Source organism: Mirounga angustirostris, unplaced genomic scaffold, assembly GCF_029215605.1.
Source record: "Mirounga angustirostris isolate CCGP_5_RB_7025 unplaced genomic scaffold, mMirAng1.0.hap1 SCAF_12, whole genome shotgun sequence".
Taxonomy (NCBI): Eukaryota; Metazoa; Chordata; class Mammalia; order Carnivora; family Phocidae; genus Mirounga; species Mirounga angustirostris.
This window is the reverse complement of record NW_026991720.1, coordinates 77,630,375-77,648,309: the sequence shown is the minus strand read 5'-3', so window position 1 is coordinate 77,648,309 and position 17,935 is coordinate 77,630,375. Positions and strand designations below refer to the sequence as shown.

General features: G+C 34.8%; 1 protein-coding gene across 4 annotated transcripts in view; it reads right to left on the bottom strand.

Annotated features, from left to right (window-relative positions):
- The window catches only part of SEMA3D (semaphorin 3D), a 271,318-nt gene that overhangs the window by 148,622 nt on the left and 104,761 nt on the right, over positions 1-17,935 (bottom strand). For all 4 annotated transcript variants that reach the window (XM_064575343.1, XM_064575344.1, XM_064575342.1 and 1 more), the window contains 2 exons: positions 10,962-11,024; positions 1,454-1,573 (listed from right to left, as the gene is read on the bottom strand). In XM_064575343.1, coding sequence (XP_064431413.1) covers positions 1,454-1,573; positions 10,962-11,024 — 183 coding nt within the window. The remainder of the gene's footprint in view (positions 1-1,453; positions 1,574-10,961; positions 11,025-17,935) is intronic.

Below are 17,935 nucleotides of genomic sequence, written 5' to 3'. Positions count from 1 at the left end.
TAAATCTGACTGTCCCAGGCCCTCTTGACAGCCCCAAGCTAAGTAATTAGCTCCATCTAAATTCCCTTTCAGCACTTGTGACTTTCAGGAGTTAAAGAACACTATTTGCACCCCTCAGCAAGTTGTGAGTTTGGCCTTTAGCCTCAGGCCTCAAAACACATCCAGGCTGTGGGGCTATCTAATATAATTACACCCTATGTTATATATTACCCTTCATCAAAGCTAGGCAAGAGAACATTACACCAGCAACAAAGAATGATGGATTCAAGTTGCCAAGTCTCCTAGTGGTTCGGAGATTTAACTATGAGGGTTGCTTTATTTTCAAACAGTTGAGAATGGGCTGGTTAGACAAGTTGGTTAGAGAGGAAAATTAATCCAGCCACAGCTGTGGGTTTGATCTCTGCATGAATCAGTTAAATCAATGTAAAGAAACCTGTTCCATAAACCCAGACTTTACTTTCAAACACACAGCGAATTATCCTGCAAATATGTGTGGTTATTCACAAGTAGTATATACATAAACATAAGGATGACAGTACAACTCATCAAACCCATACAAAGAAACAATTTAGGGTATGTACTCTAAAGCTCAGTTGAGCATGCTTGCTCTAGAGACAGACTGCTTTGGTTCAATTCCTTGCCAGACCACTTATTAGCTGGGTGATTTTAGGCATGTTATTTAATTCCACTGAGACTCAAGTTTTACTAACTTGTAAGTTGGGACTTATAAAGGTACTAACTTCAATTAAAAGCGTTGTTAAATTTCAGAGACAATCCATGTAAAGTGCCTGGCATAGTCCATGATACAAAGAAGGCACTTTAATGTATCAGCTACTAATTAAACTACTGAAATCTGCATGTTTCTCATTTATTAAAATGCTCATTGATAGCTGGAATATATTCCTCTTAATCTAGTACATTTTTATTTGCACTATGGCAATTCGGCCCAGCAGAAATAATGAATTCAGTGTGCTAATGACTATGTATATAATTTTAAGAAAAAAAAATTATCTGTACTTAGTGTGTAACCATATATAACAGGTCAAATTTGCTGGATGGGAAAAATGAAATTATTTATAAGATACAATTCCACTGCAAGGTCATATGGGATGTGGATTTTTACTAACAGCAACTAATATAGATCTAATTACAATGGAAACGCAAAAGAAAATAAGAACATACACAGAGTCTATAGAAAACAAACACTTTCAACATTTTACACTTTTAATTTTGATCATCTCATTAAAAAACTTCTAATCAAAAAACTTTTTATTGGGTAGATAAAGTGTGTAATCAAAATGGCAATCTGTAAGGTGGTTGGGAACATGAGTTCTTATGTGATTCATAAACTATATGATTCAAACTTTATATTCATATCTGCCTGTTTTATGTCAAAGACATTAAGTGACAAGGTATTATAACTAATTGTTTTCATGCTATTTCATTATATTACCTCCTTGTAGACTCCAAGATCAATATAACCACATATTGGATGAAATGCTCCAGTTCCACACACATAAATGTGAGTTTTGTTATAGGGTTGAAGTACGCGGATAAAATTTGCACATTCTGTCTATTGGACATAAAAAAAAAATAAAAGCATTAGCACGCAATTCATGTTGTTGAAAGATCATCATTCATACCACCTGTTTTCCAAGTAGATAAATCATCAAGAAAAACAGCAAAAATGAAAACGATTCATGAGACATGCTTAAACATCTGACTTAGCAAAGGAAGCAAAACAAACTAGAAACTGTGACTTAAATGAATGATTGAAGCTTTTCTGAAGTTTTACAGGTGTTGAACTAATCAGAATGCAAGAGTGCACATCTCTATAGATATTCAGCGGGGCCTACGGAATGGATATCAACAGAATGAGATATCCATACCTTCTTTCAGGAATTACCTAAGAACAAAACCTGTCATGTTCTGATATTCCCACATTGTCTATCACATTATAGATCCACTGTTGACAACATCAACTGTCTCAGCTACACTGAACAAAACATGAACACACTTGTGTATTCCCACCTATGTATTCCATTTTTATTGGATGGAATGCACTACCACTTTATTCCCAACTATTTTTAATGTCACAGAGCCTTTAAAAATCAATTTAATTTCTCTTTATTCCAAGAATCTCTTGTTCTTCCCCTGCATTTTCTAACACCAAGTCAAATTTTTGAAGAGATTTTTATATCTCTGCTTGCTTTGCATGTGCTTGGTCCTAAAAATATTTCTTTGCATTATTATCATTATAACATATATTATCTATCCCCTAATTAGTTACAAGTAGTGACTCTTAATTTTTCAGAGTAGTCATTTCTGTTATTATACATTATTTTTGATTTATCTCCTATAAGTAATTCCTTACCTTTACATGATTATTGGCTTCATGGTTCCTGGACCCCAAAATCCCTGAGAAAACACCGGGCTGGAGTATACTTTTATTCTGGATTGACTTTATCTAGGAGATGGGGAAGTGTTCACCAAGAAAGGTATAAACCTAAGAAACCACTGGGATTCATAGAAAAAGTCTAGTTCTTCCCTACCTGAATGGCCATGCGTTCCTCACCAGTCAGACGTTGACCTAATGGGTCACTCTTATTGTAAGAGTTGTTAAGAAGGAATATATTACAAAAGAACCCAAAAGACAAAAAACAATGACCTAACTGGTAGGGTGGTTTTTAGAATTAAATACAATTTTCAGAAAGCAGACAGCAACTTAACTGACAGGATTAAGTTAAATAATATAATATTAATAATTATTATTTACCCTGATTTGGATATATATAAAAGATCAATATCCCAGTGGCTATTCAGATTTTAGAGTGAAAAGCTATACCTGCATAACTGTGGTAAAGAGTTCCTAGTCTCTAGTACTTCCCTTGGCCAGCTAGCCTTGCAATTTTATGTCTCGAGAATTCATAGATCCCAGTTAATAAAATGTGTACATTCTACCACAGAAGAATGTTACAATGAACTCATCGAATCTTCTGTTCTCTGCTTTCTATAAACAAAGCAGTTGCTTCAGATTGTATGAAAGGACAGCATCATTACTGGTCTCTCAGAGAGCTACACAAGGAAAGGATATTTCTTTATCAGGTAGGCAGACTAAGCATTCTCTAATAATGGCACTGCATATAGTTACTTAGGTTGTATGCCAAGGGGGAAAAAAAGGCACATCTAAGGATGTGCAAGTTACACTACAGACATCTTTACTATCCTGAATATTTTCATATATTTTGTATATGTTCTCAAACATTCATTATATGCAGTCTCTTAAGAAAGGAACACTTTAAATTCACTAAGACAGTTTTCTGGCAAATAGTCTTGTTTAACAAAAACATATTATGTCAGTTTTCCACCTTTCTGTCAAGGTGTCTGATGGAGAGAAATTATTTTCTATTTGCACAAAGGCACCATAGAGGACTAGCTTCATATTCTTTTTTTTTTTTTTAAGATTTTATTTATTTATTTGACAGAGAGAGACAACAGCGAGAGAGGGAATACAAGCAGTGGGAGTGGGAGAGGGAGAAGCAGGCTTCCCGCTGAGCAGGAAGCCTGATGTGGGGCTTGATCCCAGGACCTGGAATCATGACCTGAGCCGAAGGCAGACGCTTAATGACTGAGCCACTCAGGCGCCCCTAGCTTCATATTCTTTAACATCATGTTAGGCAATCTCAGATGAAAATCTAATTCAGACAGTACATATGTCATACTAATGATTTTGAACAAATAATAGAGACACCATAATATGAGAAAGCCAAGACAAAAAGGTTAAAAAAGTCTGTGATCACCAGATAAACTGTAATGATGGCTTTATCACTAGAATGAGAGGTTTTAATATTCTCCAGCTTTTATTTTACTCACTCATGCTCACTGAAGGGACTTTTATTTCTTGGTCTTTCCCCCACCAAGAGCTTTATACAAGGGTGAGATCTATACCAGGAACAGTACCCAGGGAGGGGAAGAGTAGAATTACATTGCTGGAGTGAGGACGGACTGACTCGCTGCCCAATTATTTCATCATTTTTTAAAAAGCTGTTTTAACAAATAGTCATAGAATTTAGAGGGTAATTTTTATGAACGAGTACTTGTGTCCTCTAAAATTCATTGGTTGAAACCCTAACCCCTCGCCCCCCCAGAGGGATGGTAATAGGAGGTGGGGCCTTTGGAAGTAATTAGCTTTAGAAAAGATCCTGAGATTGGGATCATCATGATGGGAAGAGACAGAACTCTCTCTTTCTCCCTCTCTCCCCCTCCCTCTCTTTCTCTATCTCTGCCCCCTGCCATGTGAAGATACAACAGGATGATGTCCATCTGCAAGCCAGGTAGAGAATTTTCATCAAGCACCAAATCTACCAGCACTTTGATCTTGAACTTCTCAGCCTTCAGTACTGTGAGAGATAAATGTCTGTTGTTTAATGTCTGTAGTTTATGAGATTTTGTTACAGTAGCCCACGCTATGACAGCAATTTTACAAGATTTTGAAATAAATATTTGTATAAAGAAATAAAACAACTTCCTTTCCAGATTATAAATTATGGAGTCAGAAAGATGAAGGACTATGAGAGACACAGCACTGTTTTTAAAAAGGCTAATAAGGCCCAGGGTGAAATTTTATACACATAGGAGATATAATGTTACTGATTATAAAGAAAAAGCTCTGAATCACACCTAAAATATTTCACATCCTTTAACTTTTCTAGGAGTACTTTATTAAAATGCAGCCAGCCCTGGAAAGTAATTTATTATGCTAGTTTTCTGACTTGGTGAGATATTCACAAGGATTTATGAAATTCCTCCATCTCCCAGATTCGGGTGACATGGAATAGAACAATTTATGGGTGAGTCCTGAATTGTCTGACACTTTACAAAAAAGTCAGTTCTGCTCAAAGTGTTCTGTAATGAAGTTGATAGAGGGTAGTTCTAAAGCAGCCTGGAGGCAAGGAAAAGGCACTGGTTGCCTGATGGATGAGAAACCTCAGAACAGAGATCCTACAAGATCAAGTTTGGCTTAAATAGCAGGAGCAATGATTAACTTGATTTAATTCACTTAGCGTTCTGCATGGCTATTCACGGTAGTGTAATTCTGTGAGGCATGAAAAAAGATAATTTTGAGAAGCAGCTTTTCGAACTTTCCCTGAAAGCTGGCTTATTTGTTAGCTATTCCCCACAACTGCAAGTGTGGTTGCATGTGAGCAAACATTTCAATTTAGCGAGTAATAGGCTCAACTTTGGAAAAATATGAATTTCTCCTTCTTTCCTTATTCTTCCCACCTACTCCCTTCCCCACCTACCAACATTCCCATCGGAAGAAAGAGAGAAGGAGAAGATTTAAAACTAGTATCGACTTTTTAATTCTCTCAAGTAATGCTTCAATATTTTACCTCACATATACATTTATACACTATATGTAATTAAATAAATAAGACAGATGTAAAACTGAATTAATACTTGGAAGAAAAGGCTAATATATGTTTGTATTATGTATTAAAACTTGGAATTCTAGTTTCAACCTAGATATGTGAAAAAAAAAGCAACACAGAAATACAACACAGAAATTCTCTAGACTTATATATAGTCCAATTAAATCTAATACAGCTTTATATATATTTCTGATAACTTATAATTGCTAATTTTAATTTATTTAGGTTATGTATGAAGAGACATTCATGATTTAGAAATATAGTTTGTTTTTATTTTTAGTATATTTTGCAGAATAGAGTGATCATCAAACATTTTTGGTTATCACCACAGACTTTTCACAGTGCGACGGTGCTAACAGACCTCAGGATAGAATCCAGTGTACAAGGGTGTCTGAGTGGATCAGCTGGTTAAAGGGCCCACTCTTGATTTAGGCTAAGGTCATGATCTCAGTGTCCTGGGATCAAGCCCAGCTTTGCTCTGTGATCAGCGGGGAGTCTGCTGGAAGATTCTCTCTCTCCCTATTCCTCTGCCCCTCCCTCGCTCACACGCACATGCATGCTCTCTCTCTCATAAAGAGATAAATCTTAAAAAAAATTTTCCAGTCTTTACAGGTATCTGCTTAGGTCTTAGTGTTGAAAATATTTTAATGAGTTGTCCACACTTCAAAATAAGTACATGATAATCCCCACATTACACTTCTCTCTTAAAAATGGAAGATCTAAAGTAGAAATTTCTACAGAGCAAAAACTAGCTGTCATGGCAAGACAGAGGAAAATATTTTAAAGAAAAAAAAGAGAGGTATGCCTATTTAAACATGTAAAAGTGTATATATCAAATAACTGGGAAAAATATTTTTAAGTAAGTTGATCACAAAGTAATAATATATTTTATACACATATATATATCTTAAATATGTATAATAATATATTTTATATATATATATATGTATATCCTGAAAATCTGTAAATAACCAGTAAGGAAAAGGCAAACACTAAAACTTAAAATTATAAATTATAGGGATATGATATTCCAAAAAATAAGCCCTAATTTTACAACTACATAAAATATTTAGTATTTATAGTAATGAAAGAATTTCAGGCAAAAATAACAAAAATAATTTTCCTTTTGTTGGCAAAGATTAAATACATTTATTTTATTCATTTACGTATCAGCATTAAATATTAACCTATGTTGTACCCACTATTATTAGCAAGAGTATGGCAAAATATACCCTCTCATGAACATGCACTGCTGGTTAAAGCAGAGAACACATAAACTTACTGGAGGGTAATTTTGCAATGTGCAAAAAAAATTTCATGTCCCAAAAAATAAAACCCAAAATTATATCCTTGACCAGTAATTCTACTCAATATTCAAAGATGTTTGCAGTATTTACATATAAGATTTTTCATGTGAAGCATCACTTATAATAGCTAAAACCTGGATATAAACCAAACTTCTAACAATAGAGGATTGATGAAATAATATATAAAGGAATGCAGTGTGGCTATTAAAAGTAGTGTTATAAAAAGGAATTTAATGACATGGGAAAATGCTCATGGCAGTTTGCAAAGTGAAAAAAAAATGTTTTAGGGGACTCTGTATACAATGATTTCATTCTGAAAAATAGTAAATAGATAAGATAGAAGAATAAACATCAAAACGTCACCAGCTATCTCTGGGTAATGTTCATGGGGGAGGAGATATTTACAGATGACTTCCATGTAATTTGCAAACTTTCTACAATGAGCACTTTGTTTTGCTTTTAGACGTTCTTTAAAAAAGAAGAAAGAAAGAATGTAATCATAGAACTTGGGCGATGGAAGATCCTTGAAGTCTATGTCATGTCTCCATTGACAAGGTTGTGTGCCTCTGGGGTTAAGATGACAAACACAACCCAGGCTGCCCACATCCTGTGCGTTCTTTTGCCTGGACTGAGTTGTTGTCTCCACTCTTTATAGTCAGGACTAAGGACATTTCTTTAGTGACTTTCTTTTGAATAATATTCTAAGCAGAAACAAAATACTATGAAATAGCTTCCTGTCACTATTTCCTTTCTTTGAACTAAACTGGAGACTGTGGTCAAGAAAGGGGAATAGTTCTCTTTTGTTTCCTCATCTTCCACTCCCTCCCACCCCAATTAGCTAACTTTCATTATGGTAAATAATTCACTATTTTTCAGTTATATAGTACCTTTGTGTAAAGGGACAGTCTTTCCAAACACTTGTTAATCCTAAAAACACTCTTGGGAAGTAGGTAAAAATTACTAGAGAGAAGGGAGGAGAGAGGGGAATGCCAAAGGTAATAAAAGAGGTCAATAAAACCACACACTTGTCTCAGTTTTCTGTCGGCTGAAATCTATGCAACGCTATAAACTGAGGATCTCTATTATGAGGATAGTGTAGAGAGAAGTGATTTGAGGGGGACAGTTTGAGGGATAAGGTTTTCAGAACTTATACATAGAGACGATGGACTCTGAAAAACAAACTGAGGGTTCTAGGGGGGAGGAGGGTGGGGGGATGGGTTAGCCTGGTGATGGGTATTAAAGAGGGCACGTTCTGCATGGAGCACTGGGTGATATGCACAAACAATGAATCATGGAACACTACATCTAAAACTAATGATGCAATGTATGGTGATTAACATAACAATAAAAATTAATTAAAAAAAAAGAACTCTAGGCAGTTCTTTCCAGAGTGTGAAGTACCAACAGGGGTTGCGGGGTGGGGGGATGGGACTTTGACGTAAGGAGGGGTCAGGTTATAGAAAGCTTTGTGTGACAAGCGTGCCTGGGTGGCTCAGTCAGTTAAGCGTCTGACTCTTAGTTTCAGCTCAGGTCATGATCTCAGGGTCCTGAGAACGAGCCCCTCATTGGGTTCCTCTCTCATTGTGGAGTCTGCTTGTCCTTCTCTCTCTGTTCCACACCCCCCCACTCACGCTCTCTGTCTCTAAAATAAATAAATAAAATCTTAAAAAAAAAACAAAACTTATACGTAGAGTTCAGACCTTTATGTGTAGATCACAGTGTTGTGTAAGAGCACCGATTATGGGGCAAGACTTCTGGATTCAATTTCTGGCTTCACTATTTACTAGATATGTGATACTGGGCAAGCCATTTAATTTTTCTGGCCTCAGTCTTCTCATCTACAAAATGAGGAATAATAATAAAATGTAGCCTGTAATATTGTTATAAGGATTAAACGAGATTATAAAGCATTGGAAGCTGTTCCTGGAACAGGGTAAGTGCTATAAAAGTGTTAGCCATTCTTAGTAATGCTAAAATATACTATTATTTTAAAGTGACAGATTAAAAAGAAGGAGACAGAGAATTGTATTATCCCTACATGATTCAACATCAAACTTTACAGTTTGCAGTGAAAAGAGAAAAGCTCCCCATATCTCTAATCCTGAGCTGGCAGTAGGTGTGCTTAAAGGTTAAAGGTGATTAGTAGCTCCCAAATACAAATGAATTGCAAGAATAGGTTCCATATACTCGGTCCTACATGCTCCAGGATACCACCTCCAGAAAAGTTTATCACCCTTTGCTTTAACTTAATCAGAGGGGCAACTGAGTTACTATATAACCAGATTTAGTGAACATACTGAAATGAGAACACTGTCACAATTAAAACCTCCACTGATGGTTTGACCTTGAGTGTTTATCCCTCATCTACTCCATGGGAACATGGGCATTAGTTTATTGGGTGAAATTTAAACCACCTTTTCCTACTTGCCTCCTTTTTAAACAGTCAATACTGGTAAAACACAAAATATTGAAGTGTTCACGCTGTTTATGTTATGTTTGTACTGTTATTAAAATAATTTTGAAAACTCTCATAACCAATGCATCTTTTTTTTTCCCCACAAGTCCAAAAAAGTATTGAGGATTTGCAGACCCGAGCACCTGCTCAGTTAAGATATTGAACAGGGTGAAGAGATTAGAGACATGGGAGGAAGAAGAATATATTATAGAATAGTTTGATCTTTTTCATTTCAAGTAAAATAAATGTAAAAACTGTTTTCTGTTGCTTTTGATGTTAATACCCTCTGATATATTTCTGTTAACATAAATGTGCTTGAAAAGATAACATTTAATACTGAAAGAAAACAAAATAGGGCATAATCAAAAGTTTCTTTTGTTTTGATCATTTTGTTACTATGTATTAAAAGCTCCATGATAGTAGAAACTGTATCCTTTCATACACATATTTACTTACATATTTAGGTTCTTAATACATATTTGTTGAATAAATAAATACATGAACAAATGGGTGAGCAAACCAGTGGTCTCAAATTCTTAGTTTCCTAAACTTTCCCTCAATTATATGAGGCATCATGTGTCACATTGTTTTATTTTTATCACATTGATAAAGTGAGAATTTTTGTACCTAATTATGCCTTCCTATAACACACACTCTTTGTTGTTTTTAAATATAAAGGCATTGCTCAGCTTAATACCCCTGGGTTACTGTGTTTACAGCAACATTAGAGAATGTTGCAAAAGACGCCTCAAGATATCCACGTTTCTGAAGAGTTTTGAACCTCTTTTCATCTTCAGTTACATTCAGGAAGTAATTTACTTTGCGAAAAAAAAAAGAGAGAGAGAGAGAGAGAGAAAGCAATTCTCCCTATCACCACAGTGCAAGAAGTCAGGGCAGAACACAGAGCATCTGGAGATGAGGAGAAGAGGCAGAAAGAACCACAACACTCTTCAGTCATTTGCTGGAGATAAAACAGACAACGCAATGTGGGGGAGAATGCAGAACAACTTGGACAATGTGAAAGCAATTCAGACAGGATGCCTCCAAAGCAATTAAGTTGGTTGCGTGTATCTATAGGTTTTCTCTGACCCTTAAGGCAGCTTAAACCAGAAGTTTCTATTAGAACCCCATTATTTATCCTTTATAAGTTATTTCATGTAATTATGCTTAAGCGAATTTTAGAGTAAATTATTTCTAGTTCTTATTCCAGAATGTTACGTCATTCATTTGCACCCAATTGTTCTTATTATCTCTATGATGTCGACTCTTGAAATTTTTCTTCTGGATGCTATAAGTTTAATTTTAATCCAAATTAACTTAAATATCAATTATATGTTTGTGATGCTAAAATGCTCATGATTTTATGTGCATTTGCAAAATACAGGCATATAAATGAAAAATATAGAATCCTATATTTTCTGATGATTTATTTTTTTATATTTAAGTGCATTTCTGAGATTTGTGTGAAGAAAATAATGATATCCAGAATTAACACTTTAGAAAGTCTAGTATTTCTAAATTTCTGCAGTCAAATGCTCTACCCCTGAGTTATACCCCCACATACATAGTATTTCTAAATTTCTGAGGATAATGGCATTCCTTTTGGCAAGATAGAAATATTTTATATCTTCTTAATCTTTACACAGAATGTTTATGCAGTCTTAAAAATAATACCCCAATGCCATTAATTCAATAAAAACCAATATAAATATTTATTATCATATCAGTACCAGTTTAACAGAGATATTTTTAAAGTCTCATACTTACATTGGCATCTTTCCCAGCTAATTTACATAATTCCACTCGTTCCTTTGCAGCGGGCCAATAAATCTGTAAAACATTTCAAAGTGTGTCAGAATCTGAATATCTAAAACACCCTACAATTCTAATTAGGAAAATGAGTGTGTTGAATTAAAGAGTGGGTATCAGGCTAAAACTATGTTAGATATGATGTAAGACTTTTGAGATTTAGATATTTTCCAAAGCCACCCTAAAAAAATTTCTAAGAAAAACTATAGAACCACTCATTTGTATATTTCAGTCTTCTAATTTCTTTTTAAATGTATTTAATAATAGATAAATTATGTTGAGAAGTTCATAAATTCTTATCATGATGTTGATAGAATTTCAGAATAGCATTTGCTTAAGCAAGAGATTCTATTTACGCTGTTTTTCTGTACTTACTCAGAGTGGTGGGGCATTATAAATGTGTCCAGGGAAGTGTGTGAAACAGCACTTTGTTACAAGCAAAGTTATCACTCCAAGTCAAAGACCAGTGTGGGTTTGCTGGCAAATTTAACATGTATAGAGCTCAGATGCATCTGTCACTTAAACATTTTTTTATGTATTATCTTATTTAAATCTCACAATGACCCCATGAGATGGCTGTATTTACTCTCCCTATTTTCACTTCAGAAAACTCATCCATACAGCCATTAGGTAACATGTCAAGTAACATGCCACAAACATAGTCACTGGCAAAGCCAAAATATGACCCAAGTCTCTCTGAAGTAAGGGGTCTCAATCACCACATAGTAATTATTATTTGGGCAAATGATTAAGGATAAGGGCGGCAAATCCCTTGGTTGGTAGCTTTTAATCATGTTTTAACTGTCTTGAATTTATCATACAGGTTTTTCTTTTGTTGTTTTTTTTTGTTTTGTTTTGTTTTTCTTTTGTTTTTAACAAAGTTTAGCAACTCTGTCAAGAAGGTTTTGCAAAATAAGATTCAAACAGTTACTTTACTCCATTAGCTTAAAGAAAGAAACGCTCTCTGCTAAGCTACAGGCAAGAAGAAACAAGAGTTAGCTCTGAGTTGCTTATAATATATGTTCCAAGAGTTCCTGACAAACTTTGATTATATTTCTCACCAATGTTAGCAGAAAATGTCTTAATAGGGTGAGGAAAAAGGAAAATATCCTGAGGGAATGCACTGAAAGAGTCTTGTTAAACCTGGAATTCACAAATGACTTAGAAGTCACCAATATTTATATGGATTATCTTCATAGTAAAATTTTAGGGTTTTATGTCTCTGAATAATAGAGACATAGAGAAGAATAGAGAATACCACTCAAACTCTCTTAATAGACAAATTCAATAAAATTACTAAGATTTTTAAATGAAGCAAGGTTGTTCATTCAGAGCACATTTTAACAGGCTGCAAATTATAGTCCAAAGATGTATCTAGGCAGGTTGGTAGAGCCAGCAGTAGGCTCAAGTGATGAGCTAACATTGATGTGGTTCGCAATAAGGACCTAAAGATGCCATTTATTCAAAAATGGCTTAAATCATGGCAATTATACTTTCATACAATTTTGAAAATTTGCCAGCCATAGAATATAAATAGACCACAGCAATAAAAAATAGTATGGGTGGATCTTAGCAATTCGTTATTAGGTAAAAAAGTACAGTCCCCCAAATTACAAACAGAACAATCCCCTCAGAACAATGTTAAAAAAAAAAAAAAAACTAAAATAAAATAGACACTTTTAAGGTATATGAGTAGATGGAATAAGTAAAAAGAAGAACATGAGAGTAATGAATATGGGATTTAGAATGATGGTTGCCCCAGATTGGAAAAAAGAAGGCTTAAATTGTGGTAAGAAACAGTTTTTACTAGATCTTAGCTTTTGTTCTGGGTGGTGCCTTTTTCAGGTATTTGATGCACAAGTTAAAACAACTGAGTAATGCAGATTAGTAAATAAATTAATCAAAATGGGCCATGCATAAGCTGATGGACAATAGTCAATCATCAACCCAGAATCACGAGGTCCTAAATAAATGAAGAGGAAACAGAACACCACAACTGGTGGGAAAGTTGAAAGTTTCTTCCAGTTGCTTTTTTTTTTTAAAGATTTTATTTATTTATTTATTTATTTATTTATTTATTTATTTATTTATTTATTTATTTATTTATTTATTTTTAAAGATTTTATTTATTTATTTGACAGAGAGAGACACAGTGAAAGAGGGAACACAAGCAGGGTGAGTGGGAGAGGGAGAAGCAGGCTTCCCGCAGAGCAGGGAGCCCGATGCGGGGCTCGATCCCCGGACTCTGGGATTATGACCTGAGCCGAAGGCAGACGCTTAACGACTGAGCCACCCAGGCGCCCCAAGATTTTCTTTATCTATTCATGAGAGACAGAGAGAGAGGCAGAGGCAGAGGCAGAAGCAGGCTCCCTGCGGAGCAGGGAAGCCCAATGCGGGACTCGATCCCAGGACCCTGGGATCATGAACTGAGCTGAAGGCAGAGGCTTAACCGACTGAGCCACCCAGGCGTCCCTCTTCCAGTTGCTTTTTAATTGTTTGTTTGCTTATTTTTAACCATTAGTAGCAAAAACACTGAAGCCAGTGTGTTCTTTTTCTCTCCTATAAAAATGTCTGTCATCTTGAATTCATGGTAGTTTGCTTCTGATTTGGGTTTGTGTACTCAAGGCACCCTCTCTCAAGGTATTTTTTTTTTCTTGATGATTCATTTTTATTATTATTTTTAATTGTGATAAAGTAGACATAACATAAAATTTACCATCTTAGGCATTTTTATAGTTCAATATTGTCAAGTATATTCACTTTGTGCCACCAATCTCCAGAATTCTTTCATCATGCAAAACTCTAACTCTATACTTGCTGATTCTTGAATATTATAGTGATTTTACAAAGGACAACCTTGTATCACTGGACTGAAAATGAAGGGTATGCAGAATACATATCCATGATCTGTCAGTGGGTTTAACTTTTAGCTCATTTTACTTGGTCTCTAGTCTAGATTAATACTTCTTTGAGTCTTTTCAATATGTCAGATGCTATTCTTTTCTGTTTTTTATGACAATAAGTTTCAATCACATTTCAGAAATAAATTTAGAACAAATAGTTATAGATATTTGTTCTGATCTAAATACCTTATTGGTATGAATTCTATAAAAAAAGAAAAAGAAAATACAGAATTCTTCTATATTAAGTAAATAAGATTTAAAGAGGAGGAAGATTATTACAGGGTTCTATTTTTTTTTTTTTTTTTACCTTGAACCAGCTTATTGGGTGATGAGTTAAAGCAAATCATGAGCTAAATGTTTCTAAAATTGATTTTCAATACATTTGTAGAGGCTTCAGAAAGGAGGGAGTTACTTAAAGAGTGATGAAACGTGGAAGCAATTTTTATGTCTTCTTTGAAATCTAAATGAAAGTTCCAAAGTTAGCACAGAGTAGGTATTGTTCATTAGTTATTTGTTCATTACACACATAATTTACAAAGGGCTCTCTGTATGTCTGGCAAGGTGTGGCACTGAAGGTAGTTCTGTAAAGAGATAAGATAACTGCATATCTCCAGGAGATACGAACTGAGCAGAGAGCTCAGAAGACAGAGCCACAGTGCTCAGGGAGCACTAAAGGGCCCCGAGCGGCTGACCAACATACAGAGCCCGACTTTCCACTGTTTTCAATTATTTGCTCTTAATAGTTTCGACTCTAATTTTTTCTTAAGAACTTAACACTAAAAATAGTAGTTGCAGATTCCTTTCTTCTCTTTGCAAAGGAATACAAATCTCTAAAACATGTTTTAATGGTTTTGTTCTACATTTTCAGCTATTAATTGTAAATCATATAATTCTAAGTTGAATTGATTGTTCAGTCACATTACTGTAAAGTGAAGCGTGTCATCGTAGTTAATGTAGCAATAAAACTAAAATTACAAGCATCAGAGAATCAGGTTTTTGATTAGTGGGTAAGTGTTCTGAAAAGATACCCAAGCACTGAGAATTTGTTGAGCACCAGAAACCAATTTTAATAAATCTTCTAATCTCTGTTTATAGAGGATATTTTTTCCCCAAAATGTTATCTCACTTTTCATCATTTATCTTCAATACCATAATGTCTAGACCCTGTTAAAAATAGAAATTATCCTTTAATCATTATTATCGTACAGTAATTCTAAGATAGTATCACAAAGATAATTTAACTTCTTAAGATAACATAAGCCTTCAAAATAAAGATTCATTAAGATTATACACTGGCTTATTTTGACACAATGCTGTCAAGAATTCAGGAATCACAAATAGAATTACCTTAATAACAACAACCTAGGAGATACCTGATTATCTTCCAGACCTGAAACATTTACTTAAAAGGGGGAAAAAAAGAATCATTGTAGTTGTACCAATATTTAAAAGCTATCATTTTAACTATGATTTAGAGTGGGATTTTCTTTTACTTACCACCTAGTCATTAGAATAAAGCGTCTTTTAAAAAATACTCCTTTTAATTCTTTGTTGGTAAAGAATTTAAAGAAGCAAAATTTCACTTAATTCAATCTAAAAATATAATCAAGCAAAACAATAAGTAAAAACAACAAAAAACCTCGTACTTATAGGGGTTGGCAGAAATATGTTCAAGTGATAGTTTTGTTTTTCAATGTTTTGAAGTGGCATATATGTGACATATAAATCACTATCTCTGTCTCTCTCTATAAAAGTTTTCCACCATTTTCATGTTTTTCTACTCAAATTGTGTGAGCACGTGTGTGCATATATGCACATGTGCATGGTGTGTATGTATGTGCATATATGTGTACCTTTGCAAAGATGATACAAATATTCAATCCATATTATTAGGGTTTTTTTTATTTTTTTAAGCTTTTATTTATTTATTTGGAGAGAGAGAGAGATGGAGAGAGAGAGCATAAACTGGGGGAGGAGCGGAGGGGCAAGCAGACTCCCTGCTCGGCAGGGAGCCCGTTGTGGGGTTTGATCCCAGGGCCCTGAGATCATGACCTAAGCCAAAGTCAGAGGATTAACCGACTGAGCCACCCAGGTGCCCTCCATATTGTTTTTAAAAAAACAGTAAGGGTAAAAATACATACATGTATATATATTTTTTTTTTTTCTTTCAGAGTTATAGAATATAGATTACCAGTATAATAAGAGATTATTCTAATGAAATGAAAATTGTGCTCAGTGTCACTTTACATATGCTCAGCTGTTATAAAGTTATATTTTAAACACATTTTTAAAAGAGATTTAATATTAATTTCCTTATGAAAATATAATGGGAGCTGCATGCATTTAAAAATAGAAACTATGATCTGATTATCTTATATTGATTTTATTTGCTTATCTCTATCCAAAATCCAAAATATCTTTGGTTTGTTTGTTCTTTGAAGCAATTTTACTTCCCTTTGAATACAAACAGTTTAGAAAAACTCACAAGTAAATACTGCAATGTCTCTAACAATTATTGTTTCATTCATAATTTATAAAACTCATTAACAGTTATCACTCAGTAAGGTGAAAATGTCAGGCACTTTATTTTTAATTATTTAATCTTAGGCAAGTTACAGTAACATTCAAATAATGATAAGGCCTGTAACGACATCTTAAGGAAATTCTAATTATATCTGCTCTTTGTTACATCTTTGGAGAAGCAATTTAATTGACTCAAGTTAGCCAGTCCAAGGTCAGTCAAATGGCCCTTGGCCTAATTCAGAGATGCCAAAACTGAAAAGGAATACATAGAAGGGAAAGTTACAACTTGTTCATAAAACCTAATTAAGGACAAAAATTCAGAGCCCTAAAAATGCAGATGGACATCTCTATCAAATAACAGGATTCAAGTATTTGAATGGTTGTGAAAAAAAGTTGGGAAAATGTTGGTCTAAATGCCATATGGTAGAGGATTTGAATAACCAAGGGAGCAAAGACTGCCCTGGGTTCCAAGAATAGAGAGGGGAAGGAGATCTGAGCTCAAAAAATGAAGTACTGAAAAATAAGGGTAACAGCACCAAAAATAGAGCTTGCATGATTGAAACTGGCTGGTGGGGGTGGGGGCGTGGGGAGGGCAGTGGGGGTGGGAGGGGGAGAGTGTTATGGATGGGAGTTTGAACTCTTAAGTTTGGGTATGATCTGCCCATGTAGCTTCCTGCATGAAGTCTTGGGTGAGAACTGTCTCTCCCTTTCCTTTTTTCAGGACTCAGCTCAAAGCCTCTTTCACATTTAGCCTTCTTCCACCCAATGTCTATGAATGCTAATCCACTTGTGTTTATCATATCCATCTGCTACTTTCCTTTTGCAAGTAAATTTAGTTTGGGACCCTTTCCTGGGTGTAAAGATCAATGAAATGCAATGGAATTAGAATACTAAATTTGAGTACCTACTTCACTGCTCATGAGCAGCTAATGCTGTGCTTTCACATATTATCTCAATACTATCCTCAGAATGAATCCGTTCTACTTGGAATATATCTGACCTCCTCTGGATGGTCCTTTCTTATAAAAGTCCATTTTAATATCACTTCCCCGGAAAAGCCTTCTCTGAAGACCAGCTAAAGCAGTGTTTTCATCTTGCCATTTGCAGTGACGCGGAGGGAGCTAGAAAGTATTATGCTAAGCGAAATAAGTCAGTCAAAGACAAATACCATATAATTCTACTCACATGTGGAATTTAAGAAACAAAACAAACAGGCATATTAAGAAACAAAACAGACAAGTGTACGGGAAAAAAGAGAGAGAGGCAAACAAAGAAACAGTGTTCACGATAGAGAACAAACTGATGGTTATCAGAGGGGAGGTGAGCAGGGGATGGGTGAAATAGGTGGTGGGGATTAAGGAGGGCACTTGCTATGATGAGCACTGGGTGTTGTATGGACGTGTTGAATTAGTATATCATACACCTGAAACTAATATTACACTCTATGTTAACTAACTGGAATTTAAACAGAAACTTAAAATGAATGAATGAATGAAGACAGGTTTT